Source organism: Crinia signifera, chromosome 8 (assembly GCF_055691185.1).
Source record: "Crinia signifera chromosome 8, ASM5569118v1, whole genome shotgun sequence".
NCBI classification, from domain to species: domain Eukaryota; kingdom Metazoa; phylum Chordata; class Amphibia; order Anura; family Myobatrachidae; genus Crinia; species Crinia signifera.
In genome coordinates this window covers 16042808-16062233 of record NC_139224.1, presented here as the reverse complement: position 1 = coordinate 16062233, position 19426 = coordinate 16042808, and the positions used below count along the sequence as shown (strand labels likewise).

At 50.7% G+C, this 19426-nt stretch overlaps 1 protein-coding gene across 2 annotated transcripts; it reads right to left on the bottom strand.

The window, feature by feature from the left end:
- Positions 1-710: 710 nt before the first annotated feature.
- HYAL2 (hyaluronidase 2) lies at positions 711-18580 on the bottom strand. Of its 2 annotated transcripts, none has more exons than XM_083155825.1 (4): positions 18429-18580; positions 5410-6378; positions 2598-2687; positions 711-1730 (listed from the first exon to the last, which is right to left on the bottom strand). In XM_083155825.1, exons 2-4 carry the CDS (start codon positions 6346-6348, stop codon positions 1326-1328), a joined length of 1434 nt encoding a protein of 477 aa, XP_083011951.1. In that variant the 5' UTR covers positions 6349-6378; positions 18429-18580; the 3' UTR covers positions 711-1325. The 2 variants fall into 2 exon arrangements, with proteins under 2 accessions (XP_083011951.1, XP_083011950.1); XM_083155824.1 differs by lacking the exon at positions 18429-18580 and adding an exon at positions 11689-11847.
- Between the last annotated feature and the right edge of the window lie 846 nt (positions 18581-19426).

Below are 19426 nucleotides of genomic sequence, written 5' to 3'. Positions count from 1 at the left end.
TTGCTAAGCAGACAGTAACACAAACAGATCAGCCTAATGATAGGAAGACACAGCTGGAATGCACATAAGGATCCTGCTAAGCAGACAGTAACACAACCAGATCGGCCTAATGATAGGAAGACACAGCTGGAATGCACAGAAGGATCTTGCTAAGCAGACAGTAACACAAACAGATCAGCCTAATGATAGGAAGACACAGCTGGAATGCACAGAAGGATCCAGCTAAGCAGACAGTAACACAAACAGATCAGCCTAATGATAGGAAGACACAGCTGGAATGCACAGAGGGATCTCACTATGCAGCTTGTAAGACACACAGGTCAGCCTAATGATAGGAAGACACAGCTGGAATGCACAGAGGGATCTCACTATGCAGCTTGTAAGACACACAGATCAGCCTAATGATAGGAAGACACAGCTGGAATTCACAGAAGGATCTCGCTATGCAGATTGTAACACACACAGATCGGCCTAATGATAGGAAGACACAGCTGGAATGCACAGAGAGATCTCGCTATGCCGATTGTAACACACACAGATCGGCCTAATGATAGGAAGACACAGCTGGAATGCACAGAAGGATCTCGCTATGCAGACAACCAATCCGTCACGTGAAGGTAGACGCCTGTGTAAGTCACAGTACAGACATTGCATTGTGCCTACTTATAGACAATAAAGCTAAATCCCAGTAATGACACAAAACGACTCCCAAAGTTGTTACAGCATTTTAATGGTTAAGGTCTCTTGTCCTCGTCTTTATTATTGCTGGTCTGGCAGAGCAAGGCATGGGTGGAAATGATAGGAAAGGGTCTGGATGACCAGCTCCAGATTTGGGGTGCATCACCCCCCCCCCCCCCCTTATTCATACAATGACCCCTGGGTCAGAGGGCACGATCACCTCAGAAGTACACGGTGAATATAATAAACCAAGGCACAGTGCAAAGTACTTATAACGCTATAAAAGTAGAGGTCCTGTAAAGAATGGACCCAGGCACTGGTGGTGGGCGACTGGGGGGTGTACGGTCCCCGAGTGCCTGACTGCAACTACCCATTGTGCTGTCGGGAGGGGTCTGCATCGCTTACCAGCATGGCAGATCCCCCAATTATTAGACCCATCGGAAGAGACAGTCGGAGGTGCCGACACATCCTCTGCGGCATGTCCTAGAGGTAGGAATATATAGGACCATCCCTTGGGGATGGGGAGTACATCTGAAATAAATAACGTCCGTTTCGTGCTGACGGTTCCCTTGCTTAGGGTCCCATTATCCAGAGTTCCTTGTAGTGTCTAGAACTAAACAGCAATAAAAAGCTATTGATCATGGCTCTTATAGCAGTATCCAGAGGAAAGCTAACAGGGCCCAAAACACTATGTGGCCCCCGAGGGGCCCGGCCGCACCGTTTCTGGGCATGCTCTCTTTTCCGCAGCTATCTCCATACCAGTTGACGTAACACTGACAGCGGAACTGCGCCCGTAGAAGCTGAATGTCCTCTGTGGATAGTCGCCCCTCCGCCCACAGAGGGAGGCCTGTGACGGACGCTAAAGGGCGACGGAAAATTCGGAAGTTGGCTGGGTTGAGGTGTAAGAAGGCATCAGTGTTGTTTATCTGACGCAAGCACCGGCCGTTCCCGCTGCAGAGCGTCTGGCTGCAGAGCTGCGCGGCCGTCGTCACATTCACAATGTAGCGACCCAGGTCGTCATCCATGTAATTCTTGATCTTTTCACAGGTGTCCTAGGGAGTGAACAATCGCATTAGCAACAATGTAACCAATATTAACTTGTCAACCAAATCTAGATACTATGCCCAGTTCTCTACAGGTCACTGGTGCGCCCTCATCTAGATACTGTGCCCAGTTCTGTATAGGTTACTGGTGCTGCCTCTATAGATACTGTGCCCGGTTCTGTATAGGTCACTGGTGCGGCGTCCTAGGACAAGCAGCACAGGAGAGAGGAGAGGAGCAGCGACCTAGGGCAAGCAGCACAGGAGAGAGGAGGGGGAGCAGTGACCTAGGACAAGCAGCACAAGAGAGAGGAGGGGGAGCAGTGACCTAGGACAAGCAGCACAAGAGAGAGGAGGGGGGATCAGTGACCTAGGACAAGCAGCACAGTAGAGAGGAGGGGGAGCAGTGACCTAGAGCAATAAGCACAGGAGAGAGGAGGGTGAGCAGTGACCTTGAGCAATGAGCACAGGAGAGAGGAGGGGGAGCAGTGTTCTAGGACAAGCAGCACAGGAGAGGAGGGGGAGCAGTGTTCTAGGACAAGCAGCACAGGAGAGGAGGAGGAGCAGTGACCAAGGACAAGCAGCACAGGAGAGGAGGGGAGCAGTGACCTAGGACAAGCAGCACAGGAGAGAGGATGGGAGCAGTGACCTAGGACAAGCAGCACAGGAGAGAGGAGGGGGAGCAGTGACCTAGGACAAGCAGCACAGGAGAGTGGAGGGGGAGCAGTGACCTATGACAAGCAGCACAGGAGAGAGAAAAGGGGGAGCAGAGACCTAGAGCAATAAGCACGTAAGTACAGGAGGAGGGAGAGGACGGGTAAATTAACCATGCATTGGAACTAGATTACGATAACTGATAAAGGTTTTAAGGACACTTACCCTGTTTCTAGAGTATTCTGCATCCCCCCAGAATATTGCACCTGCAGCCCCCTGTGCAGCACTTTCTCCGATGGTCGAGATTAAATCCAACTAGAAACAGAAAAAAGTGGTTTATTTATAATACATCTACAGACCTACACCTGGTTACCTATAGGCTGCGGAGGCAGGTAGGCCGCATACCGAGCCAATAAACAGCCTCGGATTCATATGGAAATACTGACTTAACTGAGCAACAAAGTGAATTAAGAACACTGTTACAGTCCCCAAAATATTACATGTGCCATGTTTACACCAGGAAAAACACCGGGAGAGCTGTAGTATATTTGCCTGGGTTACACCGGGAAAGAGCAGTAGTATATGTGCCTGGGTTACACCGGGAGAGAGCAGTAGTATATGTGCCTGGGTTACACCGGGAGAGAGCAGTAGTATATGTGCCTGGGTTACACCGGGAGAGAGCAGTAGTATATGTGCCTGTATTACACCGGGAGAGAGCAGTAGTATATGTGCCTGGGTTACATCGGGAGAGAGCAGTAGTATATGTGCCTGGGTTACACCGGGAGAGAGCAGTAGTATATGTGCCTGGGATACAGCAGGAGAGAGCAGTAGTATATGTGCCTGGGTTACAGCGGGAGGGAGCAGTAGTATATGTGCCTGGGTTACAGCGGGAGGGAACAGTAGTATATGTGCCTGGGTTACAGCGGGAGGGAGCAGTAGTATATGTGCCTGGGTTACAGCAGGAGAGAGCAGTAGTATATGTGCCTGGGTTACAGCGGGAGAGAGCAGTAGTATATGTGCCTGGGTTACAGCGGGAGAGAGCAGTAGTATATGTGCCTAGGTTACAGCGGGAGAGAGCAGTAGTATATGTGCCTAGGTTACAGCGGGAGAGAGCAGTAGTATATGTGCCTGGGTTACAGCGGGAGGGAGCAGTAGTATATGTGCCTGGGTTACAGCGGGAGGGAGCAGTAGTATATGTGCCTGGGTTACACCGGGAGGGAGCAGTAGTATATGTGCCTGGGTTACACCGGGAGAGAGCAGTAGTATATGTGCCTGGGTTACAGCAGGAGAGAGCAGTAGTATATGTGCCTGGGTTACACCGGGAGAGAGCAGTAGTATATGTGCCTGGGTTACACCGGGAGAGAGCAGTAGTATATGTACCTGGGTTACAGCATGAGAGAGCAGTAGCATATGTGCCTGGGTTAAATCGGGAGAGAGCAGTAGCATATGTGCCTGGGTTACACCGGGAGAGAGCAGTGGTATATGTGCCTGGGTTACAGCGGGAGAGAGCAGTAGTATATGTGCCTGGGTTACACCGGGAGAGAGCAGTAGTATATGTACCTGGGTTACAGCAGGAGAGAGCAGTAGTATATGTGCCTGGGTTACACCGGGAGGGAGCAGTAGTATATGTGCCTGGGTTACAGCAGGAGCAGTAGTATATGTGCCTGGGTTACAGCAGGAGAGAGCAGTAGTATATGTGCCTGGGTTACACCGGGAGGGAGCAGTAGTATATGTGCCTGGGTTACACCGGGAGAGAGCAGTAGTATATGTACCTGGGTTACAGCAGGAGAGAGCAGTAGTATATGTGCCTGGGTTACACCGGGAGGGAGCAGTAGTATATGTGCCTGGGTTACAGCAGGAGGGAGCAGTAGTATATGTGCCTGGGTTACACCGGGAGAGAGCAGTAGTATATGTACCTGGGTTACAGCAGGAGAGAGCAGTAGTATATGTGCCTGGGTTACACCGGGAGGGAGCAGTAGTATATGTGCCTGGGTTACAGCAGGAGCAGTAGTATATGTGCCTGGGTTACAGCAGGAGAGAGCAGTAGTATATGTGCCTGGGTTACACCGGGAGGGAGCAGTAGTATATGTGCCTGGGTTACAGCAGGAGGGAGCAGTAGTATATGTGCCTGGGTTACACCGGGAGAGAGCAGTAGTATATGTACCTGGGTTACAGCAGGAGGGAGCAGTAGTATATGTGCCTGGGTTACACCGGGAGAGAGCAGTAGTATATGTGCCTGGGTTACACCGGGAGAGAGCGGTAGTATATGTGCCTGGGTTACACCGGGAGAGAGCGGTAGTATATGTGCCTGGGTTACAGCGGGAGAGAGCAGTAGTATATGTACCTGGGTTACAGCGGGAGAGAGCAGTAGTATATGTACCTGGGTTACACCGGGAGGGAGCAGTGGTATATGTGCCTGGGTTACACTGGGAGAGAGCAGTAGTATATGTGCCTGGGTTACAGCAGGAGAGAGCAGTAGTATATGTACCTGGGTTACAGCGGGAGAGAGCAGTAGTATATGTACCTGGGTTACACCGGGAGGGAGCAGTGGTATATGTGCCTGGGTTACACCGGGAGGGAGCCGTGGTATAATGCATATCAGCCTCTGCCTGCACTGTAGCACACTAGGAAGGGCACATTATAATAATACACAGATGCTGCGTGTGCAGGGGGTTAAACAGAAAGACTGCAGGCTTCGCTCCTATTTGACATACAGAAAATCTCATTTGATTCATTCCATCATAACATTTGGGCCCACGTTTTGTGGGTGGCGAGCTGCTGGATTCCTGACAAGGGTTGGGTCTCTCACAACAGCTTTAGGTCCAGAGATGAAGAACATTATACAGCCACAATATAAGATGGTGTTACCCCAGTCTTTACTCTGCACAGAAACAAAATAACTCTCCAAATGTAACTCTCTCTGCACCTGTTACATCTGCCCCACCTGCAGTGCAGCATGGTTTTGTCCATTAGAGAAGGAGTTTGCTTTTGCAGTCCAACCTGAATCCCCCCCTTAGTGCATCACCAGACTGCTTACCTCAGAGAGAAGATCCATATTCTTTATGTAGGTAGGGCGTGTGTATACAAAGACGGGGACGGAGTAGTCTCTGTGATGCTTGTACGCGATTCTCATGGCTTCTTTCACCCGGTAGTGCACAAACTTGCGCCCATTTGCGGAGGATTTCAGGGAAGGGTCCAGGTAGATGGATGGGTAAAGTGCGGTGCTTTCCTCCCACAGCCAGGATAACCGGTCGTTTCGGGTAATCTCTACATCCGGACACCTCCCGGTATAGCTGTCCCAGTTTGTCAGATAGTCATGATTGTAGCAGTCCGGGAAAAGGTAATATCCCCACATTTGGCGCGGCGCGTAGTTCCGGGCGTAGTGCAAGGTTTTCTCCATGAAGTCTCTGGCAGCGCTTTCAAACTCGTACTGCGCTTGTTTTCCGATGTTATCGGTTGTCCAGTCCGGGTGGCGTGAGGAGACTAACTGGCGCGACGCCTGTCTGTACACATCTTTGCTTTTCCAGTTCCTCATCCATGTAGGGCGCCATTCTTCCCAGTCGATGACGGCCAGCCCATCTTTATCGAAGACACGTATATACTTGGAAATATCTTCCTGCAGATTGTTCAGGTGAGACCGGAGACTGGCGTTTTGCGGTACGCCGCCGTTGATGGAAACATTTCGGTCATCGTAATAAGGGTAAAACCCGAGGCGCTCTTTGTAGAAGATTGTAAGGCTCTGGTTCACAAAACCCTGATTGGGTGTCGCATTGAGGTCAAAGAGAGTTAAGTCATAAGGCACTTCGAATCGAGGCGGACAATCCTGCGTGGGCGCATTCCATGCCACCATGAACGGCCGAGTGCTGAACACGGGCCGAACCGTGGGTTTGTCCATCATGGTGCTGGGTGACTGGTCATCAGCCACAGCTAGGAGGAGACACCACAGGAGGTAAGGGAAGGTAATATGGGCAGGCATTCTGAGAGACGGGGCTGGCAGCGCACAGACCTGCGGAGACAGAGAAGCGGGATGTGGTGTGTGTTAGTAGCTCTACTTTACACATGTGCACACATTATATACGTACAAGATGTGACATCTACATACAGCCCACTGTACCAAGGAGTGTGACTGGGATACAGCCCACTATACCACAGAGCAGGGCAATCACAATGATCAGACTGCGGCCTATTGTGTCACATACCACAACCATGCTCTTTGGCTGCTGTAGTACAAGAAGTTCCAGCATGCACCCATCTGCCACTGGTCTGGGGAATAGTGTGTACACGCTTATATTGTACAACTACAGAACTGCAGCATGAAGACACACAGAGACCTCTCTATAAGCACGTGCTTTCCCAACATCCTAATACACAGCCCCTCCATAGAGAGAGCTCCTCTCAGGTCACATGGTATAAAGAAGGAAGTGCTACCTCTGTATAACACTAGGGGACAGTTAGTCAATCGGTTGCCAGGAATTTAAGTCTCGGTTTTGATTAATTCCAGTTGGCTCTAGTCTTTGAGATATACAGGTCTTTAGGATTTAAGAAAAAAAAATGTTAATAATAGTTTAAAAGATTTTTTAATTCTGATTACATCTGTAAAATGTTATTTAGACACAATTTATCGTAATCGACTCTTAAATCCCTGGCAACAGCATGACTGATCCGTAGTGCAAAGCTTCCCACCATGGGGTGCCCAGGGACACTGCAGGTGTGCCTTGGATTGGTGCTCCAGGACCAATTCAAACCATTTATGGTTTATTAATAGGGCAAATCATGAGATGGTGGCAGCCAATCGTGTCCCTCACCCACATAACGGAATCTCAGTATGACCTATAAAGTAATAAATGTAATATTTTTTTCTACATTTCTCATTAGAAACTGTTGAGCCTGGAGGTGTCGTGAAAAAATGTTGATACTGTAGGGCAGGCATGTCCAAACTGTGGTCCTCCAGCTGTTGTAAAACTACAAATCCCAGCATGCCTTGCCACAATTTTAGCATTCTCGAATAGCAAAACTGTGGCAAGGCATGATGGGACTTGTAGTTTCACAACATCTGGCCGGCCGCAGTTTGGATATGCCTGCTCTAGGGCACCATGATTCAAAGACATTTCGGAACCACTGCCCTCGTGTTATCCATAGCAGAAGCAGTTGGGCCCTGTGTACTGTAGCAGCCCTGGTGGCCAGCAGGTGTCACTAGCACGGCTTCTGCTGGATCCTGTATATGTCATCAGTGATTTACAGCAGACCTCCCTCTGTTTCTGTCTCCATATACTGCTAGGTTTTCTTTTTCCATATGCAGTTACTTTCTCTGCAGAAATAGTCATTTCCCTATAAAATGCTTCACGCGCCTCATGACTGCCAATAGAAATAGGCCCAGGATCACCAATGTTACTTTCCATAAAGGAAGCTTGTGTCCTGTCATTAATGTAACTTATCACTGACCGGGAGCCACTGGATACATCCCCAGCAGGCATTCATTACTCTTTGTGGAAATAATGGGATTTCCTGACAGAGGCCCTGCTTACTGACATGGAGGCGTTATCTGCCATCCCCCGCTCTCTCCTTTATTACCTCCCCCTGCGGTCAAGTCTCTTGTCCTCCTGATGTCTCTTTGTCTTGCACGTCCTTTGTTTGTGCTATTAAGTCTAGACTCCAGGCACCTTGCTCTTCCTCCACCCTGTCTGAGATTCTGCAGAGACTGCTCCCCATCCCTGTACTATAGAGACCACTGCCCCATTCTCCCTGCCGTGTATTATACAGAGACTGCCCCCCCACCCCTGTATTATACAGAGACAGCTCCACCATTCTCCCTGCCGTGTATTATACAGAGACTGCCCCCCCATCCCTGTATTATACAGAGACTGCTCCCCATCCGTGTACTATACAGAGACCACTCAGCCCATTCTCCCTGCCATGTACTATACAGAGACCACTCAGCCCATTCTCCCTGCCATGTACTATACAGAGACTGCTCCACCATTCTCCCTGCTGTGTATTATACAGAGACTGCTCCCCATCCGTGTACTATACAGAGACCACTACCCCATTCTCCCTGCCGTGTATTATACATCCCTGTATTATACATCTCCCTGCCGTGTATTATACATACATGTATTATACTGCCCCCCCCATCCCTGTATTATACAGAGACCGCTCCTCATCCATGTACTATACAGAGACAGTTTCCCATCCATGTACTATACAGAGACCGCTCCCCCATTCTCCCTGCCGTGTATTATACAGAGACTGCCCCCCCATCCCTGTATTATACAGAGACCGATCCTCATTCATGTACTATACAGAGACCACTCCCCCCTTCTCCCTGCTGTGTATTATACAGAGGCTGTTCCCCCATCCCTGTATTATACAGAGACTGCTCCCCACCTGCGTACTATACAGAGAGCACTCCCCCATCTCCCTGCTATGTACTATACAGGGATTGTGCGGTGCAGGCAGACACATGGGTACTGTACTAGTAATGGGGTCAGCACTAGACCATTGGTATTGCTACGGTCAGCCCAGTGTTTATAGGAAATGATATATAATAAGCAACTCCATAGTGTTGCCGGATGTCATGTGCGACCCTCCCCCACCCCCTCTCGCTTTCCAATTATCACAGAGGCTTTTATGTTCTTTCATCTGCCATCTACTCTGTCCCAGTATCATTGCCAGACTCCCAGCATTACATACAGACTTCCCATAGCCTACCCAGTATCAGCCCGTCTCTATTACCACTGCCAACCTCCCACCTCTCCAGTACTCACCCGCCTGCTCCCATTCCAGCCCTCACCCACCGGCTCTCGTTCCAACACCCACCCACCTGCTCCCATTCCAACACCCACCAGCCGGCTCCCATTCCAACACCCACCAGCCGGCTCCCATTCCAACACCCACCAGCCGGCTCCCATTCCAACACCCAACCACCGACTCATATTCCAACACCCACCGGCTCCCATTCCAACCCTCACCAGTCAGCTCTCGTTCCCACCCTGACCCGCCTGCTCTCGTTCCCACCCTCACCCGCCTGCTCTTGTTCCAACACCCACCTGCTCCCATTCCAACATCCACCAGCCAGCTCCCATTCCAACACCCACCAGCCGGCTCCCATTCCAACACCCACCAGCCGGCTCCCATTCCAACACCCACCAGCCGGCTCCCATTCCAACACCCACCAGCCGGCTCCCATTCCAACACCCACCCACCGACTTATATTCCAACACCCACCGGCTCCCATTCCAACCCTCACCAGTCAGCTCTCGTTCCCACCCTCACCCGCCTGCTCTTGTTCCAACACCCACCTGCTCCCATATTCCAACCCTCACCTGCCGGCTCCCATTACAATACTCACCTGCCGGCTCCCATTACTCAACCGCCTCTCTCCAATACTCACTTGCCCCCATCTCTCCCGGATACCAGCCCTCATTCTAATGATCACTACTTACTAGCTCCAAAATATCAGTCACACTCATCCTATGTATGAGATGTATATAGAGGATGATACTCTCTCCATTGCTGCAGGCCCTTGCTCACCTTATCCCCCCCCACACACACCTCCCACCCCCCACACACACACACCTCCCACCTTCGCTCTTTGGTACCCAATTTCTTATACTCACATATTAGCCATTCACCGCTTCCATCCACTGTTATCAATACCTCTCTTCAGTATCCACTGTCACCCACTCGCCCTTCCTCTAACACCCATCCCACACCACCAACTCACCCTTCCTCTAACACCCATCCCACGCCACTCACTCGCCCTTCCTCTAACACCCATCCCACGCCACTCACTCACCCTTCCTCTAACACCCATCCCACACCACTCACTCACCCTTCCTCTAACACCCATCCCACGCCACCCACTCACCCTTCCTCTAACACCCATCCCACGCCACTCACTCGCCCTTCATCTAACACCCATCCCACGCCACTCACTCACCCTTCCTCTAACACCCATCCCACACCACTCACTCACCCTTCCTCTAACACCCATCCCACGCCACCCACTCACCCTTCCTCTAACACCCATCCCACACCACCCACTCACCCTTCCTCTAACACCCATCCCACACCACTCACTCACCCTTCCTCTAACACCCATCCCACACCACCCACTCACCCTTCCTCTAACACCCATCCCACACCACTCACTCACCCTTCCTCTAACACCCATCCCACGCCACCCACTCACCCTTCCTCTAACACCCATCCCACATCACTCACTCACCCTTCATCTAACACTAATCCCACACCACCCACTCACCCTTCATCTAACACCCATCCCACACCACCCACTCCCCCTTCCTCTAACACCCATCCCACGCCACTCACTCACCCTTCATCTAACACTAATCCCACACCACCCACTCACCCTTCATCTAACACCCATCCCACACCACCCACTCCCCCTTCCTCTAACACCCATCCCACGCCACTCACTCGCCCTTCATCTAACACCCATCCCACACCACCCACTCACCCTTCCTCTAACACCCATCCCACACCACCCACTCACCCTTCCTCTAACACCCATCCCACACCACCCACTCACCCTTCCTCTAACACCCATCCCACACCACCCACTCGCCCTTCCTCTAACACCCATCCCACACCACCCACTCCCTCTTCCACTCACCCTTCATCTAACACCCATCCCACTCCACCCACTCGCCCTTCCTCTAACACCCATCCCACACCACCCACTCGCCCTTCCTCTAACACCCATCCCACACCACCCACTCCCTCTTCCACTTACCCTTCATCTAACACCCATCCCACTCCACCCACTCGCCCTTCCTCTAATTGACACCACTGCCTTACATTATATATGTCATTCCTCTGTCGGATGACCCCCTCAGTTTAGAAGGATAGTATTAAATAATGCCCACCCTCTCTCCAGCCTTTGCCAGGTGAGCAGAAGCAGGCAGCAGAGGGTAATGTGGTGGCTGGCAGTGACCTCGTGGTCTCTGCATTGTACAGAATGACCCCCAGTGCTGTGGCAGGCCCCGCGAGTACTCCAGGCAATAAGCAAATGCACTTTCTTGATTGCAAGCTCCTGTAACCCACTGAGCACATCTATTCTGTGCCATGTAAGTACAGATGCCTGCTGAGGACTGTGCATACAGACATGTGCAGCTACGTGTGACACTGACTGCACATGTAGACACATATATGTGTGACATGTATGACTGCACATGTAAGGAACATGTATGAGTGTGGGGTACATGTATGACAAGTACATGTATGTGAATCACCAATCTGATTAGAGCTCCCCCCCACTACCGCTGAACTGCAGCGGAGCCGGCCCCATACTCACCCCCTGGCGGCAGTCTCCAGGCCGGGCAGCCGGGCACTCAGCGTCCTGTGCCCCGATACATTGTGTCACTGTCTCCGGCCGGCGCCACCGCTGCCTGTCCCGGGCCTTTCATTCACATAAAGAGACTTCTGCGGCCGGAACCATCGCCGTCGCCCAGCACAGGGGGCCGCACGCTCCAGCTTGCTGGCTCTGGCAGCAGCGTGCAGCTCTGAGCACCCCTCCCAGTGGTCCGGTCCACTATCAGCGGGGCGGGGCCGAGGATTAAAGGGACAGCTGATAGCAGCAGCAGCAGGAACCCCCGTGGTGGCGAGTGTGAGCGCTGTAGTAGTAGGGACAATGATGGGATGGGAGTGTGTCATATGTATCTTCCAACATGGCCCTTTTCAGGACTTCCATGGTAATGTGTGATTGCCATACCTTGGAAATACCTTTCTTATCACTCAGCCTATTCGAAGCAGGAGTCTATCATATATATTGATACAAATGCACGCACATTTAGTGACTACCACTTACTTTATTTAGCGCATGCATACTTTGAAGCACATACTATTTGACCATTCACATCAGTCCCCACTTTGTGAACGAGCCACATTTAAATAGGGTTAACCATTGCCCATCGATGATTCAATTGAATTGATCTTTTACGACCGATATTTAACACTTGTATCATTGAGGGGTAGAATCACATGTTTTCTGACAATGATATGTTTACGAGCAATTTTAAGCAAATTCGGCGGGCTGGGTTTCGCCATTACAGGTATCGCGGGGGGGGGGGGGGGGGGGGGGCTCTGTCTCCGCACCGCGATGCCAGCTGTATATGTTAGTACATATGCGCTGATATCGAGGCGGCCAGGTGGCGATGTATGTTAATACATCCCGCCCTTAGCATGACCAAATAGCAAAACTGTAGCAGAGCATGCTGGGATGTGTAGTTCAACAACAGCTGGAGTGTCAAGGTTAGCCATCACTGGTCTAGTGTGTACCGGCTATTTCACTGGTGGTGCGCGCTCCGGCACGTTGTCAGCCACATCGCTAACAAGGGCACAAGCAAACTCTTTCTTTAATGGACTAAACCATGCTGCACTGCAGATGGGGTAGATGTAACACGTGCAGTTAGAGTTACATTTGGGTGAGGTGCATTCTAACTGATATCTATATTGCAGTGTAAAAATAAAGCAGCCAGTATTTACCCTGCACAGAAACAAAATAACTCATGCAAATGTAACTCACTCTGCACACATTACATCTGCCCCACCTGCAGTGCAGTATGGTTTTGTCCATTAAAGAAGGAGTTTTATTTGCTAACAAACCCGAATCACCCCTATATATGTAAGATAGTTGCTTATATGTAACCCATTAGTAGTAGTGATTGGTAAGCTACGTATGGGGGGGGGGGGGAGAGACTTCTGGGAATTACAGGCTACAGCTGTTCCATATACTCAGTCATCAGACCCCTGAAACAATCAATACAGAACACTGTGCGCCTAAATGCATTCTGTAATTGTCATGATGACCCTTGATGAAAGAGGAAGGATGCTGTCAGCCGCCTGCGGCACTATCCTAAAGTGCAGTTCTAGATCCCTTATTCTCCAGGATGGAATTCCCAAGGGATGCATTGTCTTACACAGACGCTGGGAAGCAGCATGTGGCAATGTCGGGATATAAATCTCAGAGCCGGGACTGAGGCAATGTCAGGATATAGGTCTCAGAGCCGGGACTGAGGCAATGTCAGGATATAGGTCTCAGAGCCGGGACAGGGGCAATGTCAGGATATAGGTCTCAGAGCCGGGACAGGGGCAATGTCAGGATATAGGTCTCAGAGCCGGGACAGGGGCAATGTCAGGATATAGGTCTCAGAGCCGGGACAGGGGCAATGTCAGGATATAGGTCTCAGAGCCGGGACAGGGGCAATGTCAGGATATAGGTCTCAGAGCTGGGACGGGGCAATGTCAGGATATAGGTCTCAGAGCCGGGACAGGGGCAATGTCAGGATATAGGTCTCAGAGCCGGGACAGGGGCAATGTCAGGATATAGGTCTAAGAGCCGGGACAGGGGCACTGTTAGGATATAGGTCTCAGAGCCGGGACAGAGGCAATGTCAGGATATAGGTCTCAGAATCGGGACAGAGGCAATGTCAGGATATAGGTCCTAGAGCCAGGACAGAGGCAATGTCAGGATATAGGTCTCAGAATCGGGACAGAGGCAATGTCAGGATATAGGTCCTAGAGCCGGGACAGAGGCAATGTCAGGGTATAGGTCCTAGAGCCGGGACAGAGGCAATGTCAGGATATCGGTCTCAGAGCTGGGACTGAGGCAATGTCAGGATATAGGTCTCAGAGCTGGGACAGGGGCACTGTTAGGATATAGGTCTCAGAGCTGGGACTGAGGCAATGTCAGGATATAGGTCTCAGAGCCGGGACTGAGGCAATGTCAGGATATAGGTCTCAGAACCGGGACAGAGGCAATGTCAGGACATAGGTCTCAGAGCCGGGACAGGGGCAATGTCAGGATATAGGTCTCAGAGCCGGGACAGAGGCAATGTCAGGATATAGGTCTCAGAGCCGGGACAGAGGCAATGTCAGGATATCGGTCTCAGAGCTGGGACTGAGGCAATGTCAGGATATAGGTCTCAGAGCCGGGACAGGGGCAATGTCAGGATATAGGTCTCAGAGCCGGGACAGGGGCAATGTCAGGATATAGGTCTCAGAGCCGGGACTGAGGCAATGTCAGGATATAGGTCTCAGAGCCGGGACAGGGGCAATGTCAGGATATAGGTCTCAGAGCCGGGACAGTGGCAATGTCAGGTTATAGGTCTCAGAGCCGGGACTGAGGCAATGTCAGGATATAGGTCTCAGAGCCGGGACTGAGGCAATGTCAGGATATAGGTCTCAGAGCTGGGACTGAGTCAATGTTAGGATATAGGTCTCAGAGCCGGGACAGAGGCAATGTCAGGATATAGGTCTCAGAGCCGGGACAGAGGCAATGTCAGGATATAGGTCTCAGAGCCGGGACAGAGGCAATGTCAGGATATAGGTCTCAGAGCCGGGATAGGGGCAATGTCAGGATATAGGTCTCAGAGCCGAGACAGAGGCAATGTCAGGATATAGGTCCTAGAGCCGGGACAGAGGCAATGTCAGGATATAGGTCTCAGAGCCGGGACTTAGGCAATGTCAGGATATAGGTCTAAGAGCTGGAACAGGGGCACTGTTAGGATATAGGTCTCAGAGCCGGGACAGAGGCAATGTCAGGATATAGGTCTCAGAATCGGGACAGGGGCAATGTCAGGATATAGGTCTCAGAGCCGGGACTTAGGCAATGTCAGGATATAGGTCTAAGAGCCGGGACAGGGGCACTGTTAGGATATAGGTCTCAGAGCCGGGACAGAGGCAATGTCAGGATATAGGTCCTAGAGCCGGGACAGAGGCAATGTCAGGATATAGGTCTCAGAGCCGGGACTTAGGCAATGTCAGGATATAGGTCTAAGAGCTGGAACAGGGGCACTTTTAGGATATAGGTCTCAGAGCCGGGACAGAGGCAATGTCAGGATATAGGTCTCAGAATCGGGACAGGGGCAATGTCAGGATATAGGTCTCAGAGCCGGGACAGGGGCAATGTCAGGATATAGGTCTCAGAGCCGGGACAGAGGCAATGTCAGGATATAGGTCTCAGAATCGGGACAGGGGCAATGTCAGGACATAGGTCTCAGAGCCGGGACAGGGGCAATGTCAGGATATAGGTCTCAGAGCCGGGACAGAGGCAATGTCAGGATATAGGTCTCAGAGCCGGGACAGAGGCAATGTCAGGATATAGGTCTCAGAGCCGGGACAGAGGCAATGTCAGAATATAGGTCTCAGAGCTGGGACTGAGGCAATGTCAGGATATAGGTCTCAGAGCCGGGACAGGGGCAATGTCAGGATATAGGTCTCAGAGCCGGGACAGAGGCAATGTCAGAATATAGGTCTCAGAGCCGGGACTGAGGCAATGTCAGGATATAGGTCTCTGCCCGTTTCCCAGGTGTGTTTTCCTCTGGTCACTTCGTGTTACCCTGACAGCTGTTCTCACTCCCAGGATGTGTCCTTACAGGTCTGTGTTATGTGTGGAATTCCCAGCCACTGCGACCTGTGATCTCCCTGCCATCTGCACGTCTGCTTTCCAGAGACAAAGGTCATTAAGTCGGGGACACTGGCACAAACAAAGGGCCCCCGGACCTATGACAATGACCGACCGCTACCACAAAGCTAAGGCACCAGACATATTCATTGTATACATGAGTCCAGTGTCTGCATCATTATATCAGTCCTTCCAGGAACACACTGGTGAGCGCAGAGCATTGTATGCAGTCATCCCAGTGTCCGTGAGTCTCTGAAACACTGCCATCTGCTGGCAGAGAGTGACACTACATCTCTTTCTCACACATGCACAAACACAGAAGGTAGCAGACAAGCTTTCAAAGCTTTTGCTTCAAGCAGGCTTACTAGTAAAACAATGTTCAGCAATAATGGTCAGGACCATAGTGCAAGTATTATATACATCACTAAAGCCCCGTACACACGGGGGCGATATATTGCTCAGTGTCTCCTTTTCATAATCGGCCACATTACAATGGCGATAGCCCAGGGCTGCGATGCCGGGCTGCCTGATGATACATCGGGCAGCTTCGCATCCCCCATAGAAACCTATGGGGGATGCGGCTGGCGGTGCTGCAGGGAGGATCGCAGCAGGGATCCCCCTTTAATACATTTGGGGGATACTAAATACTTGCGGTGAACCCCCGAAAACTGATGTTTTCAGGGATTTAACCGCAAATATTGCCTGATAAATGCGGCCCTTAATCTCCAAGTCTTAGTACATATGGGTCTAGTTACTAAACATTGGAGAGAGCTAAAGTACTAGTATCAGTTCCTAACTGTCATTGAACAGGCGGTGTTTGGAAAATATCAGTTAGGGCTGGTACTTTATCTCTCTCCAATAGGCCCATTTACTATTGAATATTTGCGGCTAATAACAGCGGTTATTTGGGGGTTAGCTGCAAATAGGAAGTACCATCCCGAATGTAAGAATCTACGATCCCTGCTGCCCGCCGCATAGGCTGACCGATGTATCAATATCAGGTCGCATCACTACAGCGGTAACCCATGAGATGGGGGTAGAGCAACAGGGTCCGTAACCGGTACGAAGTCTCCAGTCTATTCTGATGGCGGCTGTGGGTCAGAGCGCAGCAAGCATAAGGGCGATAGTTAATAGGTCGGCAGAAGGTCGATGCATGAAAAAGGTTTGCATGCATTAGGTGGACGTGGTCAAGCAGTCGACACAAGCAACAAAAAAGTTGACATGGAAAAAAGGTTGATGTGCGTTTGACAGGTTTTTAGTTGTCTATGTCGACATAGGCGCCTCGGGACACTTCATCTATACTAACCTGTTTTACAGCACCTGCTGGGAAGCCACTCCTACCAAGCGCCCCCTAGATCCCTCCCCAATTTGGGGCAGGCTCACCTTTTTTTCCCGTTTTTGTGCCTCGGGACACTTGCAGGGATGCCTTGGATTGGTGGTCTAGGACAAATTCATAATTGTTATGGGCAAAGCAATAGGCAAAACCAGAAACTCGTGGGCAAACAAAGGCAAATCTGGTTCCTCACTACATAACTCATCCTAAGGATGAATTATGGAGGGGGGAGCATTACGGACGGTGTAATGGTTAGCGCTACTGCCTCACAGCACTGAGGTCATGGGTTCAATTCCCACCATGGCCCTAACTGTGCGGAGTTTGTATATTCTCCCCGTACTTGCGTGGGTTTCCTCCGGGTGCTCCGGTTTCCTCCCACAATCCAAATATATACTGGCAGGTGTCAATTGGCTTCCAACAAAATCTAAACCTAGAATGTGTGTGTAGTAGGGAATATAGATTGTAAGCTCCACTGGGGCAGGGACTGATGTGACTGTACAGAATATGTGTGCGCTATATAAGAAACTGTCAATAAATAAATATAAACAAATTATGTCAATTAATGTTTCTAATTTTATCAACAAGAAACTTTTGACCTAGGGGTGCCGAGAGAAATGTTCATGTTTCAAAAAGGTTTGGGAACCACTGTCCTAGGCACTGACCGTGTACCCTGCTGGCAGACTGTGCTTCCATAGCATCGCAGACTAGAACGACGGCGTCTCATTGTTCTGTAGAGTTACAAAGTGATTATTTGCTGTATAGCACAATGAGATCCGGCCAGTAACACAGTATAATCACAGAACTGGCAGGAAACGCAGAACACGGGAACTATGTATTTACCTCTAGGCGAGTCGTTTAATGAATTGATTGTGTAATGTGTTCCCTTATTATCAGACAGTGTGACCGGTATGTGTGCATCAGTTGTATGACATTGTCAGAGAGGGTCACGCTCCGTCATCGCATCTAGTGCGGAATACGGGACCTGTCCTATAAAGCTGCCGATTCTGTGCTCATGCCCTGCTGGAATCTCCATCTCTCCGCAGTCAGTGCATATGTACTAACAGGCCACCTATACAAATGCTGAGGATTGTCTTGTTCTAATGTGTGCCATATGTACGGCGCAGCAAACCCCTTGTGGCACCATATATATATATAATGTAATAACAGTGGGTGGGGAGTAGGTCATCTCTGATGTAACTAGTGGAGTCGTCTCATCCAGTGCGCAGGTAAAGCTGCAGAGTACGATACAGGTTACACATTCTCTCCCCACAATGAGCACAGTCGCAGTCCCTCTTACCTGGTCCGCTCCGCAGTCTCAGTCCTCTCCCGGCTGTCAGATCTGCACTTGTGCTCCACTCTCCTCTCTATCTGTCCCCTACCGCTTCCCCCTTTCCTTCCTGCCCTGCAACCCCCACCCAAAATCTGGGCTGATTTCCTCTGTTGAATGGAATAGGATGTTTTCCCATCTCTGCCCAGTAGCTGCGCTGACAGAGGGAGCCAGGGCGTTGGTACATGATACAGTGGGGGGTGGGGGGGGGGGGGGGGGGGGGTGTTAGTGACCTGCTGCGTTACACTACATGGTGATCCCCCTACCAGTACGATCAGATGTGACTGTAGAGGGGGTAACGCTCTGTTAGGGGAAGTGGGAATGAAGCTGGAATCTGCTGACAGGTGAAATTCTCTCTGCAGAACATTTTGTGTATCAGAACATTTTGTCTTTGTCCTCCTGTGAGCCCTCTGTAGCGGGACAGGGGGTCACTTAGTGTAAGTTCTGGGGGCATGTGTGGTCGCTAGCGAAGGGTAAACGCAGCATACTGCCCGGCTAATTGTCTGCTGACTAAGGAGCCCTTTTATCATGTAACATTTGCAGCTATTTCCCCTTTTCAGGGGTTAGTCACAAATATTAGTGCGGCTGGCATGTAACTAGACGGGTATAGGAGATACCTGCTGCTATCCCTCCTGTCCCGCTCGCAGCTGCATCCCCCATTGATTTCTATGGGGCAGCAGAGATGGTGTAAGGGTTAGCATTACTGCCTCACAGTGCTGAGGTCATGGGTTCCATTCCCACCATGTGTTATATATACGGGGCAGTACGGATGGTGTAATGGTTAGCATTACTGCCTCACAGCACTGAGGTCATGTGTTCTAAACCCACCATGTGTTATATATACGGGGCAGTACGGATGGTGTAATGGTTAGCATTACTGCCTCACAGCACTGAGGTCATGGGTTCTATCCCCACCATGTGTTATATATACAGGGCAGTACGGATGGTGTAATGGTTACATTACTGCC

What these genes read in the sequence shown, in the direction of transcription:
- HYAL2 (XM_083155825.1), bottom strand. Translation starts at nt 6,348, where the DNA reads ATGCCTGCCCATATTACCTTCCCTTACCTCCTGTGGTGTCTCCTCCTA. An exon ending in ATATGGATCTTCTCTCTGAG is followed by an intron (nt 2,688 to 5,409) that starts GTAAGCAGTCTG and finishes TTCTGTTTCTAG; the next exon opens with TTGGATTTAATCTCGACCAT. An exon ending in CAGAATACTCTAGAAACAGG is followed by an intron (nt 1,731 to 2,597) that starts GTAAGTGTCCTT and finishes TTCACTCCCTAG; the next exon opens with GACACCTGTGAAAAGATCAA.